This window comes from Brachycentrus maculatus, unplaced genomic scaffold (assembly GCF_059751285.1).
Source record: "Brachycentrus maculatus isolate JH-2025_06_01 unplaced genomic scaffold, ASM5975128v1 h1tg000378l, whole genome shotgun sequence".
NCBI classification, from domain to species: domain Eukaryota; kingdom Metazoa; phylum Arthropoda; class Insecta; order Trichoptera; family Brachycentridae; genus Brachycentrus; species Brachycentrus maculatus.
In genome coordinates, this window is record NW_028281127.1 from 386938 (window position 1) to 408420 (window position 21483).

The 21483-nt window shown below is 32.1% G+C and overlaps 1 protein-coding gene across 3 annotated transcripts in view; it reads right to left on the reverse strand.

Annotated features, from left to right (window-relative positions):
- Positions 1-266: 266 nt before the first annotated feature.
- LOC148303211 (protein peste-like) overlaps positions 267-21483 on the reverse strand; it is a 31443-nt gene continuing 10226 nt past the window's right edge. For 2 of the 3 annotated variants that reach the window (XM_088270342.1, XM_088270343.1), the window contains exons 2-9: positions 21101-21231; positions 14350-14655; positions 6631-6843; positions 4967-5098; positions 3387-3558; positions 2230-2432; positions 1568-1641; positions 267-764 (exon numbers count right to left, since the gene is read on the reverse strand). In XM_088270342.1, coding sequence (XP_088126468.1) covers positions 377-764; positions 1568-1641; positions 2230-2432; positions 3387-3558; positions 4967-5098; positions 6631-6843; positions 14350-14655; positions 21101-21223 — 1611 coding nt within the window. In that variant the 5' untranslated portion in view covers positions 21224-21231 and the 3' untranslated portion in view covers positions 267-376. The remainder of the gene's footprint in view (positions 765-1567; positions 1642-2229; positions 2433-3386; positions 3559-4966; positions 5099-6630; positions 6844-14349; positions 14656-21100; positions 21232-21483) is intronic. The other variant, XM_088270344.1, reaches the window with a different exon arrangement.

The window sequence follows — 21483 nt, forward strand, 5'->3', positions numbered from 1 at the left end:
TATGGTGATTCCAAACCTTAGAAATTGATATGTTTGGTTTTATCGGTTCGTTTGACAATTTGATCATTGATTATGGCGTTCTTCTTATTTCACTATTTTAAGCTGTTTTATAAGAACAAATTAACCGACAGTGGTTGTGTGAGCCATTGTGTGCACTACCTACATTATACAAGTAACCATATTGCCTAGTAAAATTTTGTTATTTGATATGAAGGCTTATTTTATAAGATATATTATTATATTTCAATGAAATAAGCATACAGGGATGGATTTTCAAATTTGATTTATTATATAAAATTTTATAAATATTTACTGATATACATAAATAATAGCTTAATTAATCATATTTTTATAAATAGCCTTCCATTCCTTATAATTAAATTACATTATTGACAGTTGTGAGAGCTTGTGCCGCCTCCCCATTGCGACTGGGCTTGCTGGCCATGTCGCCGCCATCCTCTGCGTGCGGCAACATGCACACCGTCTCCTTGGGTTCGCGCATGTTATTCAGCACTATCCGTTTGCTCTTATCCTCTCTGGATTTACCGTTATCCCGAGACTTCAAGCAAGCCCTGACGTTAATCTTGACCGGGGTCCACATGATGATCACTATTCCGATGACGAATAGACTGAGGGCTACAATATTTCCCGCAAGAGGGGCAATGAGCATCAGCTTGATAGTGTCGGCAATATCTCCAGAAAGTATTACGTGCTGCTCAAACCATAAAATTGGTAAGTAAACTTTTTGAACATTGCTGTACAATCTGTAAAATAAACATTTAATGTTAACATTAATTCACACCAAAATATTTACACTTTTCGAAATGCTGTTTTTATGCCGTATGTCAAACATTGTTATTTCTTGGTGAGGTTCATACAAAATGAAATGTTTCATTGTTTACTTTGCATAATTGTAATAAACTAGAGGTCAACATCATTCAAAGAACTAGGGTGTGTAAGAGGGACGCCACATGTAATATTTTATTGGACACAAGAGATCCTAAATGTTTATTGAAAAATCTGAAAAGTTAAAAAAAAAACTTCAAACAGGGGCATCAAGGAGCCAAAGGCTGTCACTGTTTCATTTCCTTTGCATTATAAAGATTCTGAAATGATAACCGAAACGTCTTCAAGTACTATTGACACACAACATGTGAAGAAGAACACAGAAGCCTAAAAGCGCTAAAAGTTGAAAAACCTGTTTGAAATTTTTAAAACTTACAAACATTCTCAGTTTAAAAATAAATTTTTCGACTTGTTCCCATTTTAAACAGGCAATTCATTATCATGTTTCCATTTTTAATATTAATTATTGATTTCCTAAAAACAGTATGTTATTCAGATCAATACTGAGTAATAAATATATGTTTGAAAAGCATATATTCACATATTTTCTAAATTATTAATCGCATTTATACACTAAACATTTTAATGAATCGGTGACCAAGGAATTATGTTAGCATCTACTCGTATTATTATATGTGTATGTCTGACATTAATTTTTTTAGAAACGTGTTTTTATAAATATATAAATATATATATATGGTTAGTAGTAATATTGACTCACCCAATATTTGGATTAGGGTATATTAAAATATTCAACTGTAACCGTGCTGCGACGTCTAGAGGGATTCCAGATGTCTGAAAAATTAAAAATATTTTGTAAGAAAATTTAAAATGACTGAGTTTTTTTTAAACATATACATAATAAGACTATCAAACATAAAAAATAAAATGAGCTACATATAAGCTGTCTCTTTTGTACATCAACAAATCCATAGGGTGTAAATACACGTATATTGGAGCTTGTCTTTTTTACATTTTTATCAGTTAAAATTTGTAAATATTTTTTTTTTCACACATTTTAAAAAATTTAAGCTAAAATCAAAAATTTGGAAGTCTGGAGTTTTTATTGCCGTTTAGCCTGTCATTGTCTGTTTAAGGTGATCACTTAAAGCAGTGTATCATATTCACCATTATACCCATGATTGACAACAAAGTTACTCAAATTTCAAAAAGCTATATTTATGATTGTTCCAAGTGACAACACAGAACATTTTTTAAAAGGTTTCTGATAACTTACGAATAACGACTATAGATGTCACTTCCAATATACAAGTATATATTTAGTCGTCAATCATGGATAGAATGGTGAATGTTAGTCAGTGTATAAAGTGATCACTTAAACCAGCCGGATTGTTGTCAGGACAACGCTTGTTAAATACTTACCGGTTCAAGAGCCAAGTAGAAATTATGTTTATCTTTGTCCGGTTTCAAACCGTCCACAGAATTAGTGTAATACGAATCAGCCGAGTAGAAATGTGGTAAAGAAACAAATGCAGGAGATCCATATCGACAGGAAGATACGTTTATAGCTCCCGATGGTTGACATTCTCCTGGGCAATAACAACTATTTTCCTTGAAGATTGTCCCTAAAATCAATTCAAATGATTATTAGTTATAAAAAAATTATCTCACTTTTACATCATATAACTGATGACGTCATTAATGAAAAGTCGAGAAAATAAACAGAACAAAAACATTATCCAGATGTTTTTTATTCTGTTTAATATTAATATAACCGTCTTAGAATGTTCTCGTATATTAAAATAAATACTAAACAACTTAATATTTTGAGGAAAATATGCACAAATTATAGTGATTATCCTTTTTTGCTAGTTTATTTTTATTTTTTTACTACTCATATATTTTTCTAACTGCTATCAGTATTAAATGTTGCAAAGAGTACTTTATTGAAAGTACATAATGTTAACTTAAAAATTTGAAACTGATTATTAGTAATATAAAGGGAAGGTGAAGCATCGTGCTTCAGATAAGTGGATATAAAGATTATATATATTTTTGAGATACAGATAACATAACTCAAAGAGTCAAGGGCATAACTGCTACATAGGAGATTAAATGGAGAAATAATAGTAAAATGGTAAGGTATGAGAAGGAAAATAGCAACAATATATAAGGCACTCCTCATAGTTGTTAATCCATACTTGTATAAGTTTGTGGAAGTTATACCCTGCTAATAAAGTAAATCACATAACTAGCAAAACAAATGTGAAAAAGTTGAAAAGTAAATTTTACGCATAACGAATTACAGAGAAAAGGCAAGTCCATTTTTCATGACATTCATTTGTGAGCTGGGACTTTTGCGCCAGTGAAAACAACAAAAGAAAACACTTAACGCGTAAGATTCTGGAACGAATTATGCTCATTATGAGAGATTCCACTGTATTTAATGATCGAAGACAGAACATGAGAACTTCACAGTGTTTTTATCATTATCGTGTTAAAGTTTATTATCCTCCTTGAATATTGTAATGAAAAAGTGTATCACATGAATCTAATATTAAATGCATAAATGTATTTACCATTATCTAATAGTCTATCTCCACTAGAAAATTTATACGCTTCGATATTTTCAATGTAGACTGTTTCATCGTAGTCAAATGACATAGGTCTACAAATATCTGCTGAAAATAGCGATATATGATCAGATTTTTTCAATTTGGACGGAAAAAACTCTCCAGCAGATCCTTTCACCTAGAAACAAAAAAAAATACAATTTTACACAACTAATTTACATTACTTTTATAATGTTGAATATGATTTTTTTAATAATTAAATAAAGAAAACGTTACATATAAATCATTTTAAAAATATAACAATATCTGGGATAATATTTTGATATATACATTTTTGTGTAGGTATCAAAATATTGTAAAATGTAGATTATTATTTTTATCAAATATATACGTAGGGAGTCGGTATTTTTTATTAACTTTGGTACAGTGCTTTTTCAATCAATTACCAACACCACCATTGTCAAATATACATTCCTTCATATTGAACTTGAATAAATGAATTTCATGGGACAATGCCTCAATAAAAATGTAAAAGAATAACAATTGAATCATATTTTGTCAAAAATGGTCACTATGATCACTGTTGCCAAGAAAAAGGGATTCCGTTAGCTAGGTCGCGTACACCGCATTTCCCCAAGCCCTCAACAAACTTGTCTCTTTTACAAGGTATTGGACTCACACCGCCTAGGACGACAAGTGTGGCCAACCCGCCAGCAGTAATCGTCTGAATGAGGATGCAAAGGATCTGGCAGCAAACGGAAAAGCCTTGAGGCAGTTAGTGGACTTCATATCATCCACCTAGGGAATGCATATTGATAAGGTAAATAATAAATCTCAATAGTACTATGGGTTGGTGTATAGTATTGTTTGGTTGCTGGTGTAGTGATTATCCTGATGAAAAGACAGGTACGTCTCGAAACCGGTTTGAAAAAATCTCGGTGAGGAGTTATAAACTAACATTACTTATATTTTGTTTAAATATCTAACCACAGAGTAATATTTTAAATAAATATTATGATGAACTTAGTCTTAGCTTTAGTGATAAGCAATTTATAAAAAGATTAATGCTCCTCACTATTGAACTGTGTGATATACCAATAATAATTTATCTTACGTGTTGATTGACATCTCAATGCAATTATGTTTGTAAATGCAACAAATAAAAACTCCAATTATAAATTACATTTTCTATAATACATAGATGAAACTGATATCACACACACTATGTAAATATTTGTATATGGAAATGTACACATACACAATCTAATGTTAATCTATATGCAATATTTTATAATTGCAGTATAGAGTAACACATCTTTTTTTTTTATTGAACACATATCAAAAACTCTGTGCGCCAATGCCAAGCTTATGAATTACATAATAAAACTGAACTTCTTGAACAATTGTGTTTTTACAAAGTATCGTTTTCAATAATAATACCTTTTATATTCCCACTCATAATACCTATTATACTCAGTTTGATATTATGTAACATTGGTGACACAAAGGAAATTTGTTAATGCATGCATATTTTTTTCTTCTTTTGTTATGGTTTTAACGTTATTATTAGCGTGCATCTTACATACTTTCCCACATTCGCCTTCGAAAAAATCCGTTCTAGAGACATTATTCCAGTTCATGAGAACCCCAAAGTCATCCATGTTAGCTACACCTGTCGCCATATTGAAATATCCATCATTTTCTATAGATCCATTTCTCTGGAAGAAAAAAAACAAGATTAACACTACTGAATTCAATGTAGGTACTAGGTAACGGGTGGAGAGCCTGCAAATTCTTGGCTACTCTGATAAGGCCTTTTAACTTGTACCGATTTAAAAAAAAAACATAATATCTTTATATTGATTTGGCGTTTAATTTGTAGAACTCCATTTTAATTTATGTATTAATTATAAATCAAACACAGATTTTTCGAGTCTGTAGACTCTAGTCTAAATCTGTGTTTGATTTATAATTAATGCATAAAAGAATATCTTTATATTTAAAATTCAGCATCCTTTTGTTTGAGTTCCTCAAACTCAAAAAGTAGTTGATGGTTTGTATAATATACCCTTTGTACATAAAGCATATTTTTTAACAATGAAAATTTTATTCGAACTGTATGTCTGTATTTTTCATATTGCATTTTGACTTATTTACATTGTGAAATTGAAATATTTGGTTTACACGGGGGAGAGGGGTGTCAATATTTTTCTTTACTGCTGTCATATGTTGATTCAGATAAATGAGTCTAGCCCATAGAAATAAAAAGGTTCCCTACCCCTTTACTAGGTAATTAATATGGGATAATAAATAATCCAAAAGTGTCGAAAATAATGTTTAGATCTTGACTGTGTAATGTGTAAAAAGAAATGGAAATAACTTTTTTAAATACATACATAATTGTATTTAATATTTCGTTAAACTAAATCATTTGCATTTAAAAAAATAATGGCTGTTTTTAAATCAACGACGAACTAATAAAAATGACTGACCCCATAACTGAGATAATATGCATTAATGAGTTTTTTCAGAACGTCTGTATTATTGTTCAATTAATTTTTAAATGTTAAAATTAATTAACCGTATAATTCAAATAAAAATATTATTACTTGTATATTCATATGCATAAATTTGTGACAGGCGCTATGGCGTAGTTGGGTAGATGCTCGACTGTGAAGCTGGTGTCGTAGATTCGATTTCCACAAATTGAAAAATTAATTTTAAAAATATTTATTTTCAATTGTTCTAGGTGTTGTTTTATATTTTTCGCATTTACCTTACCTTACTATCCTTTTTACAGACAAGCCTCTAAAATAGACGCTTTGCAGGTTATTACTTTTTTATTACGTTTGTGTTTTTCTTCTAACCCTTATCTGTACCCAATGGTGCATAGGGCACTGTATAGTATTGGCGTAGTGTTATCTTGATCGTTACTTACATGAAGGCAAGGATATCATCCCTGCACTTCAGGGACCAGTCCAGGGTAATATTAAATAAATATTACAGTGTAAAATCACTAATATTTATTTAAACCTCCCCTGGGAATTGAATCCATGACCTCCGGCACGGTAGCTAAACACGCTAACCATCACACCACGGAGGCGAACATATGATTATTTTAGATAATTTTTTTTATCAAAAGAAGAAAATATTAAATGAATTATTATTTTGATTGACGACTATTTTAGTAACCGGATATGATAGATAAATATCTATCGTTTTATAAAAAATAATGAATTTGTCATCTCACCTTATAAAACCAACCAAATCTGTCGACAGGCGGAGCGTTGGTCTCACTCTTGGGAAGGCTCTGCGCCAGATCCAAGAGTGCATCTTGGTAACCATCGAACAGGAGTTCTCTCACGGTTTTCGTCACGGAGATCGTCTGATGAAACATGGCCAAACCGACGTGTATTCCTTTCTGACGCAGGAAGTTCTTATTCCGCGATGAGTACACAGCGCTCTATAAAAAGAGTATTTCAATAAATCATCTTATTCTTCTCATGCCACTCCTATCGGAGGTTGGATAAGGTTAGGTTAGGTAAGATGAGTGTACAGCGCTCTATAAAAAGAGTATTTCAATCAATCTTCTTCTTCTTCTCATGCCACTGCTATCAGAGGTTGGCGTCCATCTCCTTAAACTCCACACGATCCTGGGCCAGCCTAATAAGGGTTGCTGCATCCGGTATTCCAAACCACTGTTAAAGATTTTTGAGCCATGATATTCTTTCACGCCCCAAGCCCCGTCTGCCCTCTACCTTTTCCCCTACTAAAAGCTGTAAAAGGGCATATTTTTCTCCACGGAGCATGTAGCCAAAGTATGTGGCTTTTCGTCTTTTAACAGTAGTAAGCAGTCTTTGAATAAATCAGTTAAAGAAAGTGAACACCAGGTTAAGAGAAATATGTGAGATTGAAGATGTCGTTAGGTGGTAAAAATAACAAAGAAGACAATGGTATGCGCATGTGAGGAGAATGGAACCATCCAGACTCCACCACGCTCAACCCCAAGGTAGAGTCCAGGGCAGACCACCAAAGTGACAGCTGGAAATCGACATTGCAGGAGGATAATCCCACTTAAAACAGGTCACAAGTCTTTCAAAGACTTAGGTATTATTTTCACAAGTCTTTCATTATTTTCACCTTTTTTTTAAAATAACGAAATTCTAAACGTGTTCTGTTGTGGTACTACAACAAATTTTATTATTATTATTAATTTGACTTGATTCAGATGTAATAAAACAGTTCATATTGTTCAGGGTAAGTTTTTATTTTAAACTATCTATACCCAGCCACGCGTTGTTATGGCTCAGTCTAGTTAAATAAAAAAGAAGGAAAAGAGTAAAAACACATTTCTAATGCGTTAATTTCACGATACTTTCGAGTATGAAGCAATGAAAATGTTCAGAAGCAATAAACACAATAAAAAAACGTTGAAAATGCTGTCTGTTCGCAATGAGCAATATTTAGTGTATTGCCATTATGTTAACATATGGCGCTGCCATTGCGGTCAAAAAAGATGTTAAAAAAAATGTCCTATGTTTTGACCTCTGACATAAAAACATACGCGTGTTCTAATGCAACGTTGTGTTTCGTAGTAAAATTTCAAAGCAATCGGTTTATAATTTTAGGAGACTTTGGATTTTAAACAAATGATTATTTAGCTTCACGACATTTTTGTGTGTGTCCAAATCCTTGTTCAAATCTAGGTGTCTCCATTTAGGAGTTTTGCGCCATAAAATTTGTGATATATGTAGTAGTTCAAAAATTTTGAGTAGTGTGGTTGTCAATCATGGGTAGAATGGTGAATGTTACACGTGTAAAATGATCACTTAACCAGCCCATGACAGGTCGTAAGTCCTGTAAATACCCAGACATCCGTATTCCTCTTCATCTACATAGGTTGAGATGTCGGAATATTTACTTTTTTTTACAATATATAATATACATATTATATATAGATGGATAAAAACACGCGCGCATTAGAAATTGAATACCTGTTTAAGACGTATTTATAATTGAGGTCATTTTCTTTTTAATGGGAATTTACATATTCTCCTGTTGTTTTTTTCGCGTATTTATTTTTCGAATGTAAAAAAAGAACAAAACAAAATTAGTCGGTTAAAATTTTAATATAAACACATTTTAAGATCATGTGTTTTTATACAGATTAAATGGTTTTAAATAGACACGTGATTAAAACGCGTCAACAATGATTTCAACCCAATTAATTTCACTTGTCATCAAATCATTTGTTATTATTTGTTGTTATCGGCTTAGAAATTTTCATATGATAAAATGAAAAATTAGAATTACTCTCGCATATCAGAAATATTTATCAAAAAGTTATCTAATTAGCACACGCATTGCGATAATACTGATATTGTTGTTTTTTTGCTAATATATTCGTAATATCTTTTTTAAGTTGTTTTTTTATTTTTTAATTAAGATTTTGCTTTGTACTGACGTTTCTATATAACAGTATTTAACGGTGTTTTTTTTAGTTTATAAAGCACCTCAAGTACAAGGGTAGATCTTTTTTCTTATTAATTTTGGAGAAAAACAGCGGAAAAATAGTTCTCAAAACATATTAACAATATTATAGATTCTAAAAAAGATAAAATCGGTACAAACTCTGAAATCGGCCAGCATCTCGGCTGTCCAAGCGTAAAACACAGTAAGGGACATTTTTTTGCAGTACGTTTTTTTTGCATTTTTGGACTAAGTAGAATCTACTTAGTCCAAAAATCCAAAAAAATGTACTACAAAAAAATGTCCCTTACTGTGTTTTGAGTTTGGACAGCCGATCTACTGATCTATCTGAAATTGAGTCGAAATGTTCCGATTTTTGCTTCAACCGTGTTTCATGGCATCGTTTTTGTGCCGAGGACCTCTCTGTTTTTTTAGGGATTTTTTTAGCACTTATCAATAAGATTCTCGACTAAAATTCTTACAACGACTTGCTACTTGCTATATAAATTTTAAAATAAAAATTATAGGTTTTTAAAATAGTATAATCATGAAAATTGATTCCAGGTTTTATAATTATTTGAATCTAATTGAATAAATATATTACTCTTAAGTAAATAGTTTATGTATGGTAAAACAGATATCTATAAAAATCTCACGTTGCATTGTTTTTTATGTTTAAGGCCCAGTATTTTTTAAGTTGCAACTTGATTTTCTGTGAATCCAGGCTACATTTTTCGTAATTGTTTTTTTCTAAAAACACCGGTTTTGCCCTGAATAAATAAGTTTTTCTTCGAAATAATTATATGGTTTTGAAAATAAAAGAGTTTTCGAAAGGAACGGTGGTTAAAAAATAAATAAAAATATTTTTTCTATAAATGGTAAGTATATTAAAAATATATAAATATATCCAATATACTTTACTCTTACTCTTTAAAAAATCGAGTGTGAAAAGACGCGTAACCTCTCCAGTGCACAGTGATTCGCCCAGAACAAGCCAGCAAGACAAAAGTCAATTCAATGAATCGACTTATTGATGATAACATGATAATAACAACCCCCCATTAGTCACAATTCCAGGTAATTATTATGGCAAATATTCCAGAACGATGAGTCATAAGCGGTTGAAATGAAGTGATAAGGTTATTCCTTTTTTGTAAACAATTTAGTTGCTATTTTGCAGTGCTTTCAATAACATCTTACAAGACTTGAAGTGAAGAATATTACTATTGCTGTAATGGATTTTACTTAAAAGGGTATGAATTTTTTTATTTTATTTTAAATTTGGTTCAAATGCACGACAGTATGAGTTATGATAGAGTTTGAAAAACTACGTAAAAATTGTATTTTTTTTTTCGTTTTAAATTTTTGAACGTATGCATCTTTTTGTCCCCAGATGTATCCAGGCTAATTTTTTGATATTATGTAGCTACATTCATTAGCTATACAACGATATATAATTTTTATAAGACATATAGTAGCACTTTTCATTTATTTATTTTTTTCAGATTGTGAGTGCTCTCTCTCGAAATTAGAACTATTTGAAGAATGGCGGAAACATGCGAAAGAAGAACGAAATTTTCGTCTGATGGATTTTATTATTAAAAAATTTAGTGTTACGGATATGATTTTTGATTCAAAGAAGCATTTACTGATAAAATTTTAAAGTGTTTCGTCAAAATTCTCTGAAAAGTGGGCTGTAGCTAATATGAAGACGGACCATTTTTTAAACAAAAATAAAATTTGGTTAGAGGGCGTAGATGTAAAATTTATTATAAAAATGTATCATCCCTGCGCTTCTTCATCATCTGGAGGAAGTTAGCCTCAAGTCTAGTACACAGTACGGTAGTTTTTAAAACATTCATTCTTCCAGTCGGGGAGCTCTCGGAAGAATCTCAAGAGGCCCGAAATAAAGATTGTCGTAGATTCCGCGAGCACCATACTAGGAAACTGTCACGTACTTCCACGAATACAGATTTATTGAATATGCTTTTGAAAACATCCGATCCTGTAATTAACTCACTCAGAGAAGTACCTAGAAAGAGAACCGATAAGTTACCGTTGGAAGTTCTGAATTTAATTGTCCTGCCTTCAATAGCAGAACATCAGGTGGCAAATAACTTTCATCCATGTAACGATGGTGATTATTTAATATCTGATTCCTCTGATTGTGAGATTGATGATGAGTCGTGATAATGATTATTAGTCTTGTGTATTATTTATTAATGTTATTCTATGTTTATTTCTGTAATCTAAATTATTTCCGTAAAGTATATAGGTACAATAACAATAACTAAAGGGGGCTTCTGACAGCGACAGTTTAATCGCATTTTATGATAAAAATTGCTATAATTCTACAATAATATAGGAAAATAATTATTTGCCTACCACAGGTTTAATTTTTTGTTTAATCATTATTTAAGAATTAACGCGATTTTGGTCATAAAATCCCATTGATGTGTGACTATCGGAGGCCCTCACAATTTGTTTGTATAGTATTAAGAGTAAATTTATTTGTATAATTAATGATGTGTTTAATTGTGTATCCGCCTCCGTAGTGTAATGGTCAGCACGCTCGGCTACCGTTCTGGAGGTCCCGGGTTCGATTCCCAGGGGGGTCAAATAAATAAAAGGGATTTTTTCACTCGAATATTTATTCCATAATACCCTGGACTGGTACCTGAAGCGGAGGGCTGATCACCTTTCCTTCGTGTGTTAACGATCAAGATAACACTGCGTTTATATGATGCAGTGCCCTATGCACCATTGGGGTGCGGATGAGGGTTTGTATTAATTGTGTATATTATGTATTTTCTTGTTATAACAATACTGATTTTTTTTAATACTTTTTTTATTTCGTACTTAAGTTTTTTTAAATTAAAATATTCCCAAAGCTTCAGAATTATCAAACAATGCATAATTATTCGAAAAATCAATGAAATAATATTGATCAATACCAGAACAATCAAATCGTAGAATAAAATGTTTTTGTCCACCTAGCTTGTTCTGGGTGAATCACTGTGCAGTGGTCGGGCAGTGATTAAACTGTGTGTTTGTGTCGTATCCCCTTAATATCTACGTGCCGCCGACCCTGATGAAAGAATTCTAATATCATTTAATTAAAAAGAAAATCATTGATCCGTATTATCATATATTTATATTTTTATCTCCTCGCTATACAGACCGTTTAGTACTTTATTTACATAAATACGTTCAAATAACAAAACAAAAATGATTTATTGATAGCGTTTTATCATATATTTTTTTAAAAAAACAAATCAACTTACGTTTTTTCATATTTCATATATTTTCAAACAATCTTCGCCTCTTGCACATTAATGCACCCCGCTCATTAATATCCTATATTTTCATTACAACTCCTAACCTGGCCACTTTCAAGTATTAGAAGTTCTTGATAATATTGTAGAACATACCAGTCTATATCTTTATAAATAAATTATATGAGCACTCAACATACTCTAGTGATTAAATTACGTGACCTTCATCGATCATTATAAGTAAGCATTGTTGATACTTTTGAAACGACAAACTCTTCTGACTATTACAAGGTGAGAAACCGGAAATTATTTCAAACCGACCAGGATATCGGGACGTGTTTTCAAACCGGGACAATCGCGTAGCATTGTATGGTAAACCAAATGTGTACAAGTAACCATCGTTTCGCGCCGTTTAGATTTACGCCGATTCACAACTACGCCGGTTGGTGGCGTCCGTGGGATATCCCGGTTCAGCTGACCACAGCGTTGCGATTCTAATACCAAAAACACTTACACATTGTTTTATTATAACACTGTGTGCGCGAGCGGGCTATTGTGTAGAATTAGAAGAGTTGATGGAGGAATTAGATCACCCACAATCAGAAAATACAGAAGAAAAAGATGAGAGAAAAAATATGGGAAAACCATAAAAACAGCCGACAACTCGTATCCTTTCTTCTATATAAAGGTTAACACATGACCTATGTGGATGAACGAGGATTTCAATCGAAACACGAATGTTAAAAGAATCGTCACAGCTCCCGTTCACCCTTATGGTATAATTTTGCAAGAAAGGAACAACAATAAAGGAAAATGATGTTATTTTTAAGTGTAAGAATTTAATTTCGTACCGACGAACTGGTGAATTTTTTTTTAATCATTTTGACTATATCAAGGTATTATTTATTTTGTAAACGAATTTAAACTTTATTTGTGAAATACAGTTACAATTTATTTTATATAAAGGCTATGTAAATAAACATGTCAGATTTTTATTAAAAATTTGACATGGAACTTAACCATATATCGGCCATTATATTTGTGTTCATTTTACGCCGGTGTTTCTCGTAACGGAACCCCGGCGTAAAGCGACGTTTACCTGTACTAGATAAACTATTAAACTATACAAACATGTAAAAATCATTTATTGTTGTAATTATTATTATTATTTCATTTTATTATTAATACACTGCAAGCTGATGAGTGTATATTTAATTTTAATGTACATGGTTTTTAAACATATAAAAATAACATTATAAATTGATGTGTGCATCTAGGGGGTTTTTAATGCATTAATTGAACTTGCACCAATCACCTCTCAGGAAGGCCATTCGAATTCTCCACAACTCGGTTTGTTAGGAAGTTCTTCCTGGGGTTGGACGAAAAGGAGGTAGTGTTTAATTTCAATGAATGACCTCCGACCGCTCTTCCAGAGAACTCAATTCAAGCTCCCTGAAGCGGTCCTCATAAGATTTTTGTTTCTTAGAGAAAATACCATTTTAGTTCCCCCTCTCTGGACTTTCTCCAAAAACTCTATGTCTATTGAAATAAATAATTAACAAAATGTAATGGCCGAAATCTACTACATACATTTATCGTTTTTTTTCTTAAAAATCACTCTACGATTTATACGAGTAGATTGATAAAAAAGTATTATTTTTTGACATCTCATCAAAGATGAAGAAGAATATGGAAGTCTGGACATTTACGGGGCTGACGACCGTCACAGGCTGGTTTAAGTGATCACTTTACACACGTGTAACATTCACCAATTCTACCCATTATTGACCACCACACTACTCAAATTCCTGGAAGTTCTATATATTATATATGAACCAATTTTGAAACATTGTTCTTGAATCACTAGAACTTCACTAGAGACATCTATTGGTGAGATGAAAATAATTCATCTAGTGAAGTTCTAGTGATTCAAGAACAATGTTTCAAAATTGGTTCATATATATAGAATTTCCAGGAATTTGAGTAGTGTGGTTGTCAATGGGTAGAATTGGTGAATGTTACACGTGTGTAAAGTGATCACTTAAACCAACCTAAGACGGTCGTCAGCCCCGTAAATGCCCAGACTTCCATGTTCTTCTTCATCTTTGGTGAGATGTCAAAAAATAATATGAAAATAACTCCTGTAATTGGATATAATCCAGATTTTGTGAACAAGTATTTGGACACACTCAAAATGTTGTAAATAAAAAAAAAAGTAAACTTACAGCTGCAATAACGTTGAGAGTAGTTATATTGTCATCTAGATTTCCATTGCTCTCACTTTCAACATAATACCATCTTCTCAGTTGCCGATAGCTGACCGTTGAATTTTCGTTGTTCCACGTGACGTTTACTTTTTCTTTGGTTTCCCTAAATCTATAGGGCCCAAGCTCGACCATGTGAGGTTTGCTCGTTTTGTTGGTTATATCATCAGGATTTGTCCAGTTGAAGAAATAAAAATCTAAATACATCGGAATGGGTGGTTCTCTCCAAATTTCGTAACCTCTTGAAGTTGGAGTGAGTTTCATTTCCTGGAATAAAATCAACATTAAATAAATGTGTAAATATCAGTATTTAATAAAAAAAAGTTGACGTATTAATTGTAGAATTCCATAATCAATTATCTTTATCATAGGTTCCCAAAGTTGACTGGGATCTGACCCATCTAACAAAAATATCCAATCTTGGGACCCACCTTTTAGCTGTCTAAGAGATAAGAGCGTATAAATAGCTGAATGTATAAATATATAAATCGGATCTCCAGACAGCCTTCATACTGTTAAACGCGGACCCTGCGAGTCCTAAACGCCTTTTGAAGGCTGCCGTTTTCAGAGTGTCGATGAAAAATGGTTGAGTGGAAATGCGATGACTGACCATTCTCTGTAAATGTCTTTGCACTATTCCGTGTCTGTCTGCTGTGCTGGTCGGGGTTGTAGGCATCTGTGTACCGGCCAACGTCGGGTCGGAATCGGATCTAGCTGGCTAACTGAACTAAATACTTATCCCTTTCATTGCCTACACCGGGGTACTTCTAGAAAATTTGGTGACGGATTTACAAACTTGTATTTATTTAGATTGGTTGTGACAGAGATATTGAAAGCTTTTAACTGTAAATTCACAGTGAAATCGGGATACAATTTTATGTTGTTTCACATTTTCAATAAATTTCGTAACTTAGTTCAACAACAACAAAAATTGCTTTGCAAGAGCAGATCTGTCAGGAAGCCTAGATGCTTCTGTATCAGATCTGGGCATACGGTGGGACAGCTTTCAATGTATGCCCTTTTCAATCACGTGCACTCCCAAGTACTTGAAACTCTCGAAATATACACGTAACCATTTTTAATTATTTATGATAAATATGTACCTACTGTAAATTATCAGTCTATTTACAATTAATAATCGTTTACGCTAAACTGTTTTTTTTTTAAAAATAAATATTCAATTATCGTTGACAGCGAATGATTTATGCTATCATTTAAAAGAAAAATAGTTTATTATATTTTATATTTTACATAAAAAAATTGTTTTATTATTAATATACTCGCATAAATATCTCCGATTCGGATGGTTGAATGAAATTGTTTTTCAAAAATATGTACTATCAATATATTTGAATTCATTTAAATAATTCAAATCTTGTCATTAATAAATTAAATAAAGTGGAATTTTGTCATGTCATTGACGATAACTATATTGAACCAGCGCAGTGGAATTCACACCACAACGGAAGTATTTTATTTCTGTAGAGTAAATATTTAATTAGATATTTTCCTTAAAGCGAGGAGTGTATGCCAGGATAGAAGAATGTGGCGTTCCATCATCTCTGCCATCGCAGGGATACCTGCGTGATGGTAGTAGTAGTAGTGGTTAATTTCAGTTAAAGTATTGTTTATTATTGTTTTTTCTTTCCTTTCTCTATCGCCACTTTGATCCTTTTTTATTACTACCATGTCTTTTATTTGTAAGAGACGAAATCACTTTAACCAGTTGAGGTGATCCTTTTTCTGTCAGTTTTTGGGTGGTTTTTATAAGAACCATATTTAAAAATTGTTTTGATTGCTATTTGGATCGCACACTGTGAGCATTTATTGTACCTATTTGAACCTTGGTTAACCCTTTTGATTGCTATTTGGATCGCACACTGTGAGCATTTATTGTACCTATTTGAACCTTGGTTAACCCTTTTGATTGCTATTTGGATCGCACACTGTGAGCATTTATTGTACCTATTTGAACCTTGGTTAACCCTTTTGATTGCTATTTGGATCGCACACTGTGAGCATTTATTGTACCTATTTGAACCTTGGTTAACCCTTTTGATTGCTATTTGGATCGCACACTGTGAGCATTTATTGTACCTATTTGAACCTTGGTTAACCCTTTTGATTGCTATTTGGATCGCACACTGTGAGCATTTATTGTACCTATTTGAACCTTGGTTAACCCTTTTGATTGCTATTTGGATCGCACACTGTGAGCATTTATTGTACCTATTTGAACCTTGGTTAACCCTTTTGATTGCTATTTGGATCGCACACTGTGAGCATTTATTGTACCTATTTGAACCTTGGTTAACCCTTTTGATTGCTATTTGGATCGCACACTGTGAGCATTTATTGTACCTATTTGAACCTTGGTTAACCCTTTTGAATTCAATAAAATCATTTGAGACCGCTTAGTTTCACTCAAATCACGTTTTCTTGGCATTTTAATAAAAAATAATGAAAGCTTAAATGAAAAAAAAAAAATTGTCCGCCTCCGTAGTGTAATGGTCAGCCCGCTCGGCTACCGTTCTGGAGGTCCCGGGTTCGATTCCCAAGGGGGATAAAAATAAATATAAGTGATTTTTTCACTGTAATATTTATTTAATATTACCATGGACTGGTACCTGAAGCGGAGGGCTGATCACCTTTCCTTCATGTGTAAAACGATCATGATAACACTGCGTTTATAAGACACAGTGCCCTATGCACCATTGGGGTGCGGATAAGGGTTTTATTATTATTATTAAATGAAAAGTATAGAAACGGTCACACTTCCTCATTGATTAAAATAACTGGAGAGCAACATTTCAAATAATTGAATTCAAATAAATGTTTTTAAATAAACCCCGCCCCTTATTGTAGTATGTTAAGATAGCAGATAAGTAAGTAGCAGGTAAAATACATCAAAATACAATACATTCGGAAGGGATTGCGAGAATTCCAATAATTGCAGTATTTGAAGGCATAAACCAATTGTGTACGGGGTGACTAACGCAGTGTTATGTCTACCTACAAGAGAGTATATACTATATCACTATATCGTCGTGTTGGGGAAACAATGTTCTATCTAACACATTTAGGTATTTTCACATTTAACTCTTACTCTATTCAGATTTAAATTTCGGTTCGATCTGTATAAAAATTACAACAAAAAACCAAATCAATCGTCAGAAATTCAAAGGGAAACAAAGTTCTATCTGTTATTATGAAATATCATTCAGAGAAACATGGTTCTATCTCGACTAATTTCATACTATATAGATAGTATTCAAGATGGCGGAATAGCTGAATTTTGTGACCCACCAAACTCGAGTTTTGTGTGATATAACTGGTGAATTTATTAATATTCCCGAAAATATGATACAGAAAGGTAGTGTTAACATAAATTTTTCATATTTTGAAATAAAAATCAGTAATTTTCGCGATAATCTGTGGAATTGAAACAATGCTGAATTTATCATTATTTACCAGAGGCAAACTTTTTGCTGCTAAAAAAGTACTCAACAAGAAAAATCGCTTGGAAAAATGCAAATTTAATAAAAAAAATTCATTCCACCAACTTCGGCAGTATAAACAAATTAAAATAAATATTTTGGTTATCTAAGTGACTGCAACAAGGTTCTATTTGAGATAGAACGTTGTTGCATTGTATTATTTGAATAATTTTGAAAAATCTCAAGGTTACAAAGTTCTATCTGAACTTTTTTTACTTAAAAATTATTTATTGTTCCAACTTTTCTAAAAAATGTTGCATTAAATTTGCTTTTCGGTTTGATTTAATCATATTATTAAACTAATAATTAAGTATTTATGTAGAATATTAGAAAAAACATCATCTAAATTTTCAACCTCTCATATCTTAAAACTATAAGGAATCCACATAGAACCTTGTTTCCCCAACGCGACGATATGTAAAGCAGTTTTTATTTATTTTACTCGCGATTTGAATGATGCTCAATTGGAGTAATTAAAACGTAATAGGTGTGTAATAATTAGTAATAAATACATTATAAAAATTAAATAAAACACAATATTCGTTTTTGACCACTATTATTTCGGTACTATTTTTCAATTTTTTTTACTAATATTTTGTCTTCTTCAGGAATTGATGCTATCGAAGCAACCTTGATGGAGACAACGTATTTGTCGAAACCGGTAGTAAAAAAAGTACCAAAAATAAAACGGCATTAATATAAAATTTGTGTTTTATGTTTTTTACTAAGATTATAAAATGTGCTCAAGTATCAGCAAACAAAAAAATTAATACGATTCTAAATCTATTTTCATTTTCCTTATAGCATTAATAATTTATTTTCACTTTTAGTTAATTCCTTTGTAATACCTACCTATCGTATTATAACATTCACATTTAAAAACAAAGTAAATATTTTCCAAGGTATTTTGTGTATACGTTACATCACATTATTGAATAACTCTTTCGATTTGTTCCCCTGGGATTTGTTACGAAGGTTATCATCGCTATTACGTAAATTCAATTATTCACGTTCGTTCGTTATAATATATTTCGAACAGAAAATGCAGTGTTCACTATATGGGTCAATTCAGTGGCGTGCACAGAGTTTTTAATCAGGATAGCATAGGGTTGGGAAAGAATAAGGCATAGTAGGCACTGGTCGTAATGGAACTCGAGTAATCCAGGGTAGGCACTGATTTTCTACCTATATAGAATGCACGCCTTTGTGTCAATTCGTAAACGTAACGAAAATTAATGTAATGATGATTTTTTAATATAACTATTTTTTTAATCTATCTCTGTCATGTCGTCCATCCATCTTCAATATGTTAAAGTGTCGAAGGTGTTTGTCACAATCGGAGAGAAAAATTATTGGTTAGGAATATAAAAAAAGTACAAACAGCAATTATTTGCTCTAATAACAAAAACTAACTGTCAAAGTAACGATCTTTGAGCGAACGAAAGCATATGGAAAGTGCATCAATTAAGGAGTTTATTTCTTCTTATTGTCGTCGGAAATTTCGTTAAGGCCTAATATACGATAAATCGCAACTTAATTTTCTTTGACCCAGGTAACATTTAAAATCAAAATACGAAGAATAATAAATGAAGCAATGCATTCACGTAATATTTCTCAAAAGGGGGAAATACTCTTGCAATTTACAATACAATGTAGTTGATTAAGGCGGGATAATCGATAGCCAGCAACTTAATTTTATTTAAACCTCGGTAACATTTAACGTAATTTTTTTTTTGCTTAAAACACAATTTTTGTATTGAAAAAAACAAGCTTTGCTTCGAAATAAATATATGTGGTTTTGAAAAGAAAAGATTTATTGAAAGGTAAGGAGTTTAAACAAAAATTATAAAAATATTTTTACAACAAAAACAACAAAAAAAGGCAATATATATAAGTATATATATTTTTTTTAAATTATCGTTCGTGAAATGTCGTGCCGCTTCTAGCGTTGCCGAACGCTGAATGACATCTGTTATGGCGAGTATCCCCTTAAACACAGCAACGAGATGCGTTGATATTTTAACAAATGGAGTATAGAGCGAAACGACGGAAATCGAATAGAAAAATTATGATTTCAAATGGATGAGAATAGGACACATGGAAACTTTTCGTTATAAAATTAATATTTTAACAGAATTTGTGCTAACGGATTTTTTATATTAAGTCCTAAAAAATATTTGATACTCTGGATTTTTTTACGCGATTTTGTTTTTTAATAATTTATTCCGGTTTTAATTTCGTTTATCGTTATCTAGTAAATATGCGAATTGTTAATTATTATTTTTTTCATGCTGTATAAATAAAAATGTTAAATCGTGCAATCATTTTCAGATTGTGCGTGAATAAACCCATTTATAAAAGTTTTTTTTATAATTTTTACCGTAACATATTTAAAGAATCAGCCGGATATTATATTACTGAAATAAACAAAAATTTTAAAAATTACTTTTAGAAAGAATAAATTAATGGGGTGGGTAGTTAAAGTTAATGTTTTAGTATTTAATTTTACCCATTCCATAAAGTTTTTTTATTTATTTATTTCACCAGGATTATAAAACACCTTTTCTCTACTTGAAATCATATAAATGTAACTATTATTACGCCGATTATTCCGACTCCTTGACCTTAGCACTTTCAAGTATTTAAAATACTTTATCGTGCCAAGCTTTCCTCGGTCGGCCTCTGCTTCTTTTACCAACTACATTCACCTCATAATTTTGTTTTACTATTCTTTCTTCGCTCATTCGATTCACATCACATGTTCAAACAATCTCAACACTCCAAACCCTCATCCTCACCCCAATGGTGCATAGGGCACTGCATCGTATAAACTCAGTGTTATCTTGATCCGTTAACATATGAAGGAAAGGTGATCAGCCCCCCGCTTCAGGTACCAGTCCAGGGTAATATTGAATAAATATTAGAGTGAAAATATCACTTATATTTATTTAAACCCCCCCTGGGAATCGAACCGGGGACCTTCAGTGCGGTAGTCGAGCGTGCTGACCATTACACTACGGAGGCGGACAAGCATTTCAACACACCTTATTTTATTAATAATGCTTAATTCAGCCTTGCAGTCTTCCCTTATATCACCATTCGAACATCTTTTTGCAGTTTTTTTTATATGCTAATGTAATGTTCTGTATTTTTGGACACGTTATAAATAATCACACAAGGGATAAATTGAATTGTTTGGTAAATTTAACCCATACCTTCTGTAAAATAGCGTAAAATATATCATCCCAGCATATTGCTAACGCAGCTCCCAAGCCTGCCAACAGTGCTCCCGCCACTGACGTCATGGTTATCTTCCACCGCATACTTCTTGGTTGCATCGTGTGATCTACAAAACGAGGAAAATGTACATAAAATGGATCAATTTCATGATGTGTTATTATTAGCCAATAAATTAATATGAAAAATCACAAGACTATCGGTAGCATTCTCATTAAAATCTGTAGAGAAGTACGGGAGATATTAAGGTTTCAACTTTAGATATTTGAATAAAACGAAAAACGAACACGGCTATACGTCATCAAATTTGACGTCATCGGATGTGTTATGCAGCGTATCCCAAAATGTTCATGCTTTATAG